Source organism: Cyprinodon variegatus, unplaced genomic scaffold (assembly GCF_000732505.1).
Source record: "Cyprinodon variegatus isolate N-32 unplaced genomic scaffold, C_variegatus-1.0 Scaffold928, whole genome shotgun sequence".
In the NCBI taxonomy this organism is placed as follows: Eukaryota; Metazoa; Chordata; class Actinopteri; order Cyprinodontiformes; family Cyprinodontidae; genus Cyprinodon; species Cyprinodon variegatus.
In genome coordinates, this window is record NW_015151381.1 from 164,473 (window position 1) to 177,080 (window position 12,608).

General features: G+C 35.5%; 2 protein-coding genes across 2 annotated transcripts; both read right to left on the reverse strand.

The window, feature by feature from the left end:
- Window positions 1–777: 777 nt before the first annotated feature.
- LOC107099996 (adhesion G-protein coupled receptor G2-like) lies at window positions 778–7,495 on the reverse strand. Its single transcript, XM_015398337.1, has 21 exons — window positions 7,372–7,495; window positions 7,139–7,270; window positions 6,952–7,059; window positions 6,816–6,855; window positions 6,100–6,194; window positions 5,688–6,009; window positions 5,476–5,607; window positions 5,272–5,385; window positions 5,137–5,191; window positions 3,516–3,616; window positions 3,341–3,417; window positions 3,083–3,239; window positions 2,869–2,991; window positions 2,687–2,797; window positions 2,559–2,607; window positions 2,302–2,402; window positions 2,088–2,206; window positions 1,739–2,004; window positions 1,574–1,664; window positions 1,214–1,491; window positions 778–1,119 (listed from the first exon to the last, which is right to left on the reverse strand). The coding sequence occupies exons 6-21, from the start codon at window positions 5,832–5,834 to the stop codon at window positions 1,004–1,006; spliced, it is 2,037 nt and encodes a 678-aa protein (XP_015253823.1). The 5' UTR covers window positions 5,835–6,009; window positions 6,100–6,194; window positions 6,816–6,855; window positions 6,952–7,059; window positions 7,139–7,270; window positions 7,372–7,495; the 3' UTR covers window positions 778–1,003.
- Window positions 7,496–7,643: 148 nt separating this feature from the next.
- On the reverse strand, window positions 7,644–10,810 carry LOC107099993. Its single transcript, XM_015398335.1, has 13 exons — window positions 10,516–10,810; window positions 10,341–10,421; window positions 10,124–10,192; window positions 9,860–10,030; window positions 9,668–9,703; window positions 9,502–9,573; window positions 9,062–9,175; window positions 8,886–8,966; window positions 8,681–8,749; window positions 8,414–8,584; window positions 8,265–8,300; window positions 8,089–8,160; window positions 7,644–7,811 (listed from the first exon to the last, which is right to left on the reverse strand). The coding sequence occupies exons 1-13, from the start codon at window positions 10,610–10,612 to the stop codon at window positions 7,663–7,665; spliced, it is 1,218 nt and encodes a 405-aa protein (XP_015253821.1). The 5' UTR covers window positions 10,613–10,810; the 3' UTR covers window positions 7,644–7,662.
- Window positions 10,811–12,608: the final 1,798 nt, after the last annotated feature.

Genomic DNA, 12,608 nt, shown 5'->3' on the forward strand with positions numbered 1-12,608 from the left:
CACTTTCCCTTTCATCAGCTCTAGGTCTGACTAGAGCATAGCGATGTGTAATTTAAAATGTAATTTAAAATTGTATGCACCGTGATCATCTATCTTTCTGGTTCTTTTCCCTGAAAAGAGATCACTCGGGACAAACTCTTAAATAACTCTTCATAACTTATATGTATTAAATAACTAGGAAACATTGCAACAGGTTCTGATAGAAATTGTAATCTTACTCAGATCAGAGAAATTGCTTAGAATGGACAGAAGGCGGCTGCTCATCTCCGGGCTCACCTCTCAGGAAGTGGCCCCGATTAATAGTTAAAAAGGCATTTTATACATCTCCAGTCTGCCACACCATATTTACATCATACACATTAGCAGATGATTAGACATCCATGGCTCCAGCCTTATCAAAATTTTACACTTTGTTCTTAGCTGAAGGACACCGCTCTCAAATCTTTGCCACGTACAGAATAAAGATTATAACTGTATATCCAGACAGAGGAACTGTCCTAATTAGATTAAATATTGTGGGAAAAAACATCAGTTCTGACATGCAACAGACAGCAAATACCAAGGTGTAATAAACACAAATCTTCAGTGATAATTATCCTAACAGTTGCATCATACATAATGATGTAGCCTAATACAATGGACAATTTCTTCTAAGTAACATATAGTCATTTAGGGGAATCTAGGTTTGGATAACCACTGACTGATGGTGTAAGTCTCCTACATTAAGTCTTTGTACCTGAGAGTAGATTATAAATAGGAGAAAAATAGTGACTGCATAATTTTCTCTTAAAACAATTTAAGAACGAATTTGTTTTTATGAACAGTTCTTGCATGGCATCATTGTCTCTGTGATGAAGATGAACCAGCAAAAAAGTTTTATGTAAGTAAATTAGGTATATCATTAGATCCTTTTTATTTTCTAAATTGTATCAGTTCACATAAATTATTAAGCACATAGTAAATTAACTTAGGTTATATGAGGCTGGGAGGAAGGATAAGCAACTTATCCGTAAGGTGATGTGTATACAGTCTGTGAGGATTGGCTGCTGCTCTGAGATTGCTTTTGGTCCTCTGGAAGGATCTTGCTGGAGAAGTAGTAGTAAACAAACAGGAAGAATCCTACATGCAGAAAATGGATTGATTGTTTCTTTTTGTTATTCTGATATTATTCTGATTCAGGGCTGAAGATGTTTATTGTTATGTATAGGCTTACCTTGAAAAGAGTTAAGGATGGTGAAGATGTAGTAGGAGGGAAGGAGCATAGGACCGTAGCTAAAAAATGCAAACCCCCATGTAATTCCCAAAAGGCAAAATAAACCCAGAAGAGAGAAAATCCTTGTCTTGGAGGACTCCTGGGTTTTTTTCTCTTTAGATGCATAGTGTTTGATATGCACTATGGTTACTATAAATATGGTTAAAGTGAAGATGAACACAATGCTATAGTAACCAATGTTTACACCTAAGTGAATGGTAGAATCAGGGATCCAGCACCTGAAAATCATGAAAGAAATGCATTTATTTTATAGCACAACAATCGTATTTAGAATTCAAAATATTGCCAAAAGGTTCTTACATGTTTACTGAGGTGTCGTTATTGCCAGAAATTGTTACGTGATCATATTTGTTTGAGGCAACAAGTCCAAGCACCATAACAGCTGGAAGAACTGAACAACATTTGTTTTTAGGGATTTAATAATCTGCAGGCACACTATTTGTTTTTTTTTAAGTGATCTCTTACCCCATCCAGTGCAGCAAATCTTGCAAATGTAATATTTGACATCTGTGGGAATTTTGTGCAGATTGAAGTACAGGTGCAAAGCCTGCATGAAGAACCAAGTGAATGTGGCAAGCATGCTATAGTGCATAAACGCTGCCATCACCACACATGCTGCAAAGTTCTCCAGGTTAGCAATGGTCTCATTTAATAAAAAGCATAAGTTCAGGAAGAACAAGGCAATGAAGAGATTCATCAGGATCTGTACAGCTTGGGTGGCTTTAGTCTTCCTGCAAGGGGAATTCATCAATGTTAACAAAACACAGGAGAAAAAGAATCATTCAAATCAAACGCTATTTTTTAATACTTTTACCGTATGAGAAAATGCATGAAGATAGCCACACTCAGGAAAAATATGGACATGCCACAGCCGGCTTTTGTGATTTGGGTGAGTGCTTCCAAGTGAGAGGGACTGATGTTCTCACCTGATGTCTGGTTTCAAACAGGGACATATCTTTAATAAACTTTTTTTTTTCCTTTTTTTTTACATATCAAAATTGATTTAAATATTCATAAAAATCTCCTACCATGAGGATTGCAAAAAATGTAAGATGAGAGCATTGGCATGTGATGCTGCCGTTGGACTCTTTCGTCAGGCAACCATCTGTTATCCATTTTTCTTTGCCACCTGGGGGGCAGTCGTGGAAGGAAGGAAGGAAGGAAGGAAGGAAGGAAGGAAGGAAGGAAGGAAGGAAGGAAGGAAGGAAGGAAGGAAGGAAGACCTGCATTTATAGACTTACAAGATTTTCGAGACATGTAATGTGAAGTATAAACAAAAAAACACCTTCTTTACTTGTGCCATCCCAAGATACACAAGTAGCATTAGCTTCAGCCTGTATGGAGGTGGACAAAAAAAATCAGAATTACCGACACCAACTAAAAGTTATTATGAAAATAGTTAACCTCTCTCACCGTATTCACATCACGGAAGTGAATGTCGATGGTTTCTGAGAGGTTGGATATATTTACTCCCATATCTATCCCAAGAATTACGTTGTTTAAAAATAAACTGGTTTTGTTAAGCTGTTGAGATCAAAGAAATCACTGTTAATTCTTCCTGTATCTTACAAAAAAATATTACATTCTGATTTTACCTTCTCAATATCTGGGAAGCGCAAAACTCCCGCATATGATCCATTTTTTTTCACAGCCATTTCACTGGCTTCTTTAGAAAGACGTATTGTTTGCATGGAGCCAGTAACCACATCATCCTTTTCCTTAAGAATCGATCACAAACAGAGAATATAAAAGAAAAAATCAGATGGTATCTCAACATGTTTTTATTGTTCTGTTATAAAAGCTGGGTACCTCTACTTTCCCCCTTGCATCAAAGCCAATGTTGATGGTTGTCTTATTTTGTTGTGGTAGTCTTTGAATAACTCCAGAAATTTTCCCCATTTCAATGGTTGCTACTTGGGCGTTCCCCATCATGTCCACTATAGAACTCAGATTCTTCATTAAATTTCTGTAATTTTCCATTAACAATAACATTTTCTGACAATGCGATTAGATTGTGCCGATTTTTGTGCAATTTCTAAACCAACCTCACACATAACTTATACTTACGCTGCTTCCTCTGAGGTCAGAGGACGATCTGGTGCTCTAAAAGTTAGAGTTGTCCTTTTTTCTTCTATTTTCTTATTCTGTTTTCAAACCAAAATAGCGTACTTAGCTCAAAATGGAAAATGTCAGTATCATATTTCATTGTGGTGTTAAATGTGTATTTGATGGTTTTTCTTACAATCAAAATGGCAAAGAATGTTAGATGAGAGCATTCACACTTGGCTCCTTTGTCTTCCAAAGTTGTATTACAGCCGTCCATTGTCCAATTTGGATTGGTGTCTGGTTGAAGGCAGAAAAAGATAGGCAAAAGATTTAACTCAACTTAATATATAAAGAAAGATCACCCTCTTAGGATTTGTTTGAAATAAACTGTGAACTAAAAATCTGTATTCGCTGTGATAACCATGTCATAGATTAATATGGGGGAAAACCTGTTTTCCTCCATATTAAATTATTCTAAATCTAAAGTTTGATAGCAACAGGACCACCAGGGGAAGAGACATAAGCATTGCTGGTAGTCGAATCAGGCTTACCCTGCAGTCCATAAAGGGACAGAAGATTGACTTCCCAAGTGGGTTCCAAAAAAATAAAAAGCCGGTCTGACCAACAAATGTCGCATTCTTACTAAGGCTTTAATGTGAAATTACTGAGCAATTATGGTTTCAAAACATTGAATCCATCCATCCATATTTTCCTGTTTGATCTGTCAGGGTCGTGGTGGGGCCGGTGCCTATCTCCAGCACTGTATGGATAATTTCAATAAGAAGTTAAAGAGTTCCTCCTTCTTGGAGGATAGGAGTATAGGATGTATAGGGATAAAAACTGGCAGCAGGATGGAGCAGCGCTGCTGCCTAGCTGCAAGTAGCTCCTGGCAGAGGTGTCAGATAACAAAGTACAAATACTTCATTACCTTACTTAAGTAGAAATTTTGGCTATCTATACTTTACAGGTGTAATTATGTTTTAGACAACTTTTCACTTCTACTACTTAATTTGTTAGTTTTGTTTCATTTCTGCTCATTTTTGTTATGACGTGGTATTTAAAAAAAAAAAATAAAAAAAAAATAAAATAATTTGTTTCATCGAAACAATTCATTTCTTTGTGGTTGGACTCGGTCCTGCATTAAGTTGTTGTTCACCACATACCAAATTAAATGTTTTTCATGATGATGTACAGTTAAATTTGACACTTTTACCATTAGTTATAAAACTAAGAAACTTAGGTAAAAGGAAGTTATCATCCAGAATTGTACAAAAATGTTCCTTTAATAGCATAGTGCAGTAACCATTATAAGGTTTAATATTAATGTTTATTACTCAAGTAGAAGTATATCTTCCGCTGTTTAAAAACACTTTTTAATCAAGTAAAAGTGCCATTTTTAAAACTGCTTAAAGCATAAAAGTAAAAGTAATGCAGGAAAAAAGGTTAAGGACAGATGGTTTAATACTTTTGACAGCTCTTGTTCCTTGGTCGTACACTCTCTAGCCACTCTGGTTTCCTACCACAGTCCAAAAACATGACTCTTGGGTTTATTGATATTCCTAAATTCCTTGTGTCTGTGTGCATAGTTTTGTGCTTCTGCTCTGCGATAGACTGGTGATATGTCCAAAGTGTAACCATAGACTGCTGGAGATAAACTAGTGATAAACTAGTGGAAGATGGATGGATTGATTCCATTCCAAGCTTTTACAATAAAGACAAATCTCTAGCAGTGTGTCAAATTAGTCAAAATGTTGCAATTTTATTTTAAAACCTTAACCTTAAAATATTCTAAGGTCATTTGCACCCAACAAACTTACCTTCTCTATTTTTAATTGTCCATGATACACAAGTGTATTTTTGTTCAGTTTGCATCTTGATAAAACAAAAATAAAAATCAGAAAATTTCCTTTATCAAGGAAACAATGTTACAAATCTTGTTACCATCTCATTACCAATGTAGCATCTTTGTATTGAATTTTGATGCGTTGTGACAGATTCGATATATTTCTTCCCATTTTAATTCCCAGCACTTCATCACTGAAAAGGGAATCATTGGAGCCATTTTTCTGAAAATAAAATCATGGTTCTGATATTTGCAGTACAAAAAAAAAACTAAAATTGACATAACTCAAATCATAGCATAAATTCAAACTTACACCAATAATTCCTGGAAAAATCAGAATTCTGATGTGTGTTTCCTCTTGTTTTTTTGCCATTTCAATAGCTTCTTTTGGAAGGTTAATTTGTCTAGCGGGACCGCCGTTTTTTTTCTGGAATTCCCAAAAAAGCTGCCAAAAGCACAGTCAACAAAAAAGTGAAACAATTTTTTTAATTATCATTTTCTCTTTCGTTACCCAAAGCCCCATACCATTACATCTCCTCCAGCACCAAAGCCAAAGTTCATGTCAGCAGAATTTTCTGGTAGCTTAGCAACCACTCCAGTGACATTGCCTATTCTGATTGCTGCTGTCTTAGCTCCTCCCATCTGTTTGGTATAGTTATCCGCCAGGTCCATGATGTTTCTGTAATAGAAAAATAATTATATTAACATTCAGATATATAAATGTATAGCTTCATTGCCACATATAGTGTATGTTTTATGTTATTAAGTAAGATACTTACATTATTTCCTCTGTGTCTAAAGGTCTGCTTTTGTTTGTTTCAAACGTCATCTCTGGTTTAGACGGCATCTTTGATTTGAAACAAAAGAAGTCTTTTGCTCTCTTGCCCAACATCTCACCAGTAGCCCTCATAATTCAAAATAATCCAAACCACCTTACCATGACAACGGCAATAAATGCATGAAGAGGGCATCGGCAGGTGACATTTCCGGCTGTTGCATTGGTGTCACAATGATCCGTGGTCCAGTTTTGGCCTTGTGTACAAAAATAACCATAAAGACAATATTATAAGACACTAAATCAGAACAATGAGATATACTTAAATTTACAAACAAATGTATCACAATCTTTTATGGAGGGTTAATTGAAATACATTTACCATGAAACTGTGAATAAATGTACCATTAAACAACACATTGAAAAATTAATTTACCGTTTATCTACTTAATACATCACTAAATAATCCATTGTTTCTTTTAATAAAACCGTGAAATAAGTCTTTAAATATTTCATGACATACCTAATTGACTGGTAAAGGTCTTAAACAGTTCAATGCTGTTAAATTAGGAGATATAAAAGTACACCAATAAATATTAATCTGAATAATTTCTAATTTTCATAATATTTTTGAAATGTAAAAACCAAAGGTACTTTCTTGTAGTTGGGACTAAAGAGTCATTTAAGTCATTTCTATCACCCCCCCTTCTATTACCTCCACCCCCCTGCCCCCCCAAGATGGTTATTACAGGTCTTTATACCTCACAACATGACCTTAATTTGGGTACTTTTTTATTCTCCAGCATAACTTGAGAAAGCATGAAGTAATATTAAGAAAACTTACAATATTTTATATTTAAAAGGCTTTTATTTCTTACCTTTGCTATCAGATGATACACAGAAGACACTTTTTTCGCTCTGGAATAGATAGTAACAAGCAAGGATGGAAAAATAAAAATGAAAGTTTAACTTCTTTCTTAATAATTTGTAGGAAAGTTTGTTGCAACTCTTTACCGTGTCTACATTATTGTAGAGAATGTCAATTTTTCCAGAATGATTGGTTGGTCCTATTTTAATCCCCAGGACTTTGTTGTTCAAAAAAGAGCTATTTGACTGAAATTGCTGCAAAACAAAAATGGTGGATATTTATTAATGATATCAACATTTACAAAAACAGATATGAGATTATATCTCTTCTTACTTTAGGCATTCCTGGAAAAAGCAGAACTCCAATGTATTTGTCCTTTCGCTCTGATGTTATACTATCATCTTTCTTAGATATTGTAATGCTGAGAACGATATCCATCTCCACGTCATTGTTTTCCTTTAGAAACTTGGATGAGGAGAGTTATGTATTGATGAGTACTTAATCCACATACAGTATAAACACATTGTTATTCTCTTTATGTTCCTTATTCAAAAGAAGGTGCATACTTGTACTTCCCCATTGGATGTGAAACCAATATTCAATGTAGTCTGATCTTGATCTTGTTGTAGTTTAGCAATTGCCCCCGTTATTTCACCAATTTTAATGAATGCGGTCTCAGAATCTCCCATTGTGTCAAGGTAGGAGCTAAAATTGTTCATAATATTTCTGTAATGAAAACAAAATTGATTAGGGTAGCTCCTTGTCACTGATAACATTATGCAACTATTTTGCATTAATAATACAGCCTCTGTTAGTGTTCATTTCATCCTTGCATTTGTTTCACTAAAGAAATACATTTACATCGATTTATTTAGACTCATCTCATTGCTTAAGTGCTGAAAAGTTAGGTTCCGATGATTCCCAGCCAGGTCAGAAGCTTCACAAGGGATTGTTTTTACACAAGATGTTATTTTAAGTCCAAACTCAAACGTGTATTCAATCGGATCTGTCAATCAAAACACAAATGGTAAACCACCTCCATTTATACAGCATGTTTGTAGCCATACTAACCACTCAAAGCTTTAAAACCCTGCAGCCGTTATCACCCAGTCACACTCTCAAACAGATACATAGAAGTGTAATAGCAGGAAGCTTGGATTACTAAAGACAGTTATTCTTCCCATAGAGCCACAGCTCCCCCTAACATGCACACTAGTAAATACATTATATTGAGGAAATGCTTACAGAGATGTTTAATTAAAAAAAATGTTATAATAGAATACCTTGATGAGTCTGTGACTCATTACATAGTTTAGAACAAGGGTAACCCAGACTCATTCTGATATTTCTGCCACCTGCCAAAAAAAAATAAAAAATTGAACAAATATAAAAAAAAAAAAACAAAAAAAAAAAGCTATGGTTTTGCACAGGAAGGTTTGTAGCAGTAGAATATAGTTACCTGGATTTAAGCACTTGTGAACGTTTAATATAGTCTCTATAGAAGAATAAAGCAAGCAAATAGAAAATATTAGAAAAGATTTTAATATTTTAACCTAAAGAGGAAAAAGTTTAACTGTTAGTTTTAAAATCAATAATCTTCAATAGTACCTGTTGAATTGTGGAGGTCTGACATATTGCATGAAAAATTGCTCATTGGTTTTAGTATGACCACAATATCGTGCTTGTGTAGAGTCCCTTCATTTACAGTCAGCCTGTAAGTGCTGTTAATGAGTGGATCTATTTTGGTGCTGCAGGAAAAATATTCACTGCTACAACAATCTAGAAAAAAGAATCCATGACATTAAACAATAAGGATGGAAAACTGTATTCATTTAGGAAGGTGATGACGATAGGCCAGCTAATAGAGAACTTTACCTGCGTTAGCCTGGTTTGCCTTGATGTTGAAACAAAGCCGAGTTTCATATAGTTGTTTAAAGACAACAGCTAAAAAAGTAAACAAAAGCAAATAAAAACTGAAGAATCATAAAACAACAAGAACAAAAAGTATAAACAAACAAACAAACAAAAAAAAAAATGTTTCTTGGGACTTTCTTTTTTTTAACAATTAATCCAAACTGACCTGATGGAGGAAAGGGATTATGAGTATTCTCTTTAATACTAATGAAAAGTATGTTTTTGAGCCTGCGTTTACCCTTCATTCCTGTAAAAATATAGGAAAACATATAAAGAACACATAACTGTCCAGGCTGAACCTAATTTGTTTTTTGAAAATCAACCAATGATTTGGTTACTTACCTGAAGCTTTGCAAACACAATTTTGATTCCCAGGTTGGTCCGATGGTTCGCAAGAAACCCTTTTCACACAAGTTGTCATTTTAGATCCAAACTCAAACATGTAATCAATTTTACCTGCAAATTAAAACACAAGCAGAAGTGAACTGAATTTATATAATACCTTTACAGTCATACTGACCTTTCAGATCTTTTAAAACCCGCCACATTTCCCCAAACACAATCATACATCAATGCAGAGATTGATTGCAACTTGGGAATACGCTCCCAACTGGCCAAGGACACATAGACTAGCGATTGGAGATAACTGGAATCAAATCTACATTCTTCAAGATGACTGCAATTACCATAGGGCCACAGTAACCTTAACATGCACACTAGGGAACACAATATAAACTTAATGTCAACTGAGGTTTTTTATTAGAAATGTTATGGTAGAATACCTTGACAAGTCTGTGAATCATTATTAATATTTAAACATGGATTATCCAGGCTCAGTCTGATATTTCTGCCACCTGCAAAGAAAAAAAAAAGATTTAAAAAAGCAGAGAAAGAAAGGGTAAGAAGGGGGATGCTTCAGGGCTATGCGTTCATGGAAGATGTACTTACCTGGCTTTAACCAGTTGTGAAGGTTTCTTATGAACTCTTTAGAATAATGAAAACAACAGTAGACAAGATTAGAAGAGGCACTCAGTGTATGAGGGACTTAAAAAAATATATATATATATATATATCTCAATGAGTAAAGTAAGCAAGTAAGTTTCACTGCTTAGTTCTCATAGCAATAATCTTCAATAGTACCTGTTGAATTGTGGAGGTCTGACAGATTGCATGAAAAATTGCTCATTGGTTTTAGTAAGACCACAATATCGTGCTTGAGAAGAGTCCCTTCATTCACAGTCACCCTGTAAGTGCTGTTACTGAGCTGATCTATTTTGCTGCTGCAGGAAAAATATTCGCTGCTACAACAATCTGGAAAAAAAGATCCATGACATTTAACGTTCAAGATGGTACAATGTCCACATTTAGGAAGGCAAAGATAGGCTAGCTAATAGAGAACTTTACTTGCGTTAGACTGGTTTCCCTGGACGTTGAAACAAAGCCCAGTTCCATTGACTTTATGAAAGAAAATGGCTAAAAAAAAAAGAAAGTAAGCAAAAGAAAAATTTTAAAATGATAATTATTAAACAAGAAAAAATAAATAGCAAGACATTTTTATTTTTGTGTTATTCATTTTTATGTCAGGATTTCTTATTTTTTTACACAATTAATCCAGGCTCACCTGATGGAAAAACAGGATTGACTGCAACTTCTTCAGCACTAAGAAAAAGTATGTTTTTGAGCCTGTGTTTTTTCCCTGTTCCTGTAAAAATATAGAATGACTTAAAAAATACTACACATAACTAGACACAAGATACTATTGCGTCTTCTAAAAAATTAAATGTTTCCTTACTGACCTGAAGCTTCACAAAAGTGGTTCTGGAGTAAAAACCCAGAGCAGAGAGCAAATATCAAAACTGGGATCCAGTGGTGATTTACGACCGACAGCGACATTTTCCAGAAGAGTGCAGGATGGCAGGAGCATAAAAATGGGGCATAAAGGGAGAATTAAAGTATCAGAGCTTGTGGCTGCCTCTCTCAGATGACTCGATTGTGTATCATTACTACAATCCATCTTCTGTGACATCATTACCATTCTTATTTGACTTGCAAATAAAGAGTGGGAGCCATTTACCACAGGGATCCTTTAGTTACAGAAGGAATAAAGTTAGTATTAGTATAACATGAGCTTTTACAGTTTTTTGTTTTTTTAGTATTGTATTGTCCTTTAATAATAGTAATAGCAAGGTGCCATATTATTATCATACAGTAGATGTTGACTATGTTTACCATTTCCTATAGATTCTACCTGCCTTAAGTGGAACACTTCAAGTATTTTGGGGAATTGTTCACAAATGGGGGGTATTAAAGTTTTAGATGTAACCGTTCAGTTTACTTGTTTTACTGGCACAGCCATAAATCCTGAACAAAGACCCAGCCTCCATAGAAGCGGCTGAAATGAGCATCTTCCACTGGACAGCTGGGTACTCCATCCAAGAGCTGTCATTGCTCAATACCAAGAAGAAACATGGGTCGACCCGATAACAGTTGGTATTTGGTTATCTTCCCATTGGCAAAAAGAGCTGGGTCTAAACCCCTGCTGGCAAGCTGTGTGGCCTCTGTACCCCTGCAGCTTGTGTGTCTGGTGACACCATATTATCGCACTTTAATCTGTCTGAATTATTCTTACCAATGCTGTACCATATTTATAGAATGTAAACAGAGTTATTTTCGGATTGTTAGATCATAAGCGACTGGCACAGTGTGTTGACATCCATATGTTGCGCTCAATGGTATCACATAAATTAGTGGGTTAACCGGGCTCTGGCTTTTCCCACAGCATGTTGATCAGAGCTGAGGCGATTTTAACATGGGTCACCTACTGAGTCATTTACCCTGGGTTGACACGGGTCAGTGAGCTGATCCCACTTCCACTAAAAGCTGATTGTTTCCGGGTTTAAACGTTTTTTTCCCCAGCCAATGGGAAAGGGGTATAAGAGGGTTTTCCAGACATGCCCCACCGGATGCTCAACATGTTCTGGTACTTTGAGAACACCTTGGCCTTCAAAAAAAATGTGGCAGGAGGTTTGATTGGAAGGATTTTTATTTTCAAATTTTCACCATTCACATTTGCATTTTTCAAACATTTTATTTAGCATTTAATATGTGGATGATCATCTCTTCTTAGTGGTCAGGAGTTTGCAGCTTTTTCTAACCTAAAATCCCTTTTACTACTTGCACCGATTTTCATGCATATGTTTTTTAAGTTTCTGTTTTGGCATCTTTTATGTATTTGCATCAGCTTTGTGTTTGCAGGACATATCCACTTTTCCTATTTTCCATGATGCAGCTTTTCTCCTTTGCATCTTTGCATGTTTTGTGGGTTTGTGTTGTAATTTCTCTTAACACCTTAATTCCCTTAGATTATACCCTTTAATTCCTACAGCAGAACCACATTAAAACAATATAAGAATCACATGACATTAAAAACTGTTTATAATTCTTTAATATAACAAGGTAGGGCAAATAGTTGATATATCAACCCTGAGGCTACATGCAGTCGAAAGAACAAACAGGCCCCTATCTCCAGGGTGCTCCAGCTTTTAAACTAACTGAACTAATTTCCTGTCTGACAATGAGTACTTTCTTAGTGAGTCGGTGAGAAAAACTGAACTAAACTAAAATGATTTGTTTGCTTCAAAGGGTGTTACCTGTTAACAACAAATGCTCCCTTATTACATGAATGTACACTCACCGGCCACTTTATTAGGTACCCCATGCTAGTAACTGGTTGGACCCCCTTTTGCCTTCAGAACTGCCTCAATTCTTCAAGGCATAGATTCAACAAGGTGCTGGAAGCATTCCTCAGGGAGTTTGGTCCATATTGACATGATGGCATCACACAGTTGCCGCAGATTTGTCGGCTGCACATCCATGATTCAATTCTCCC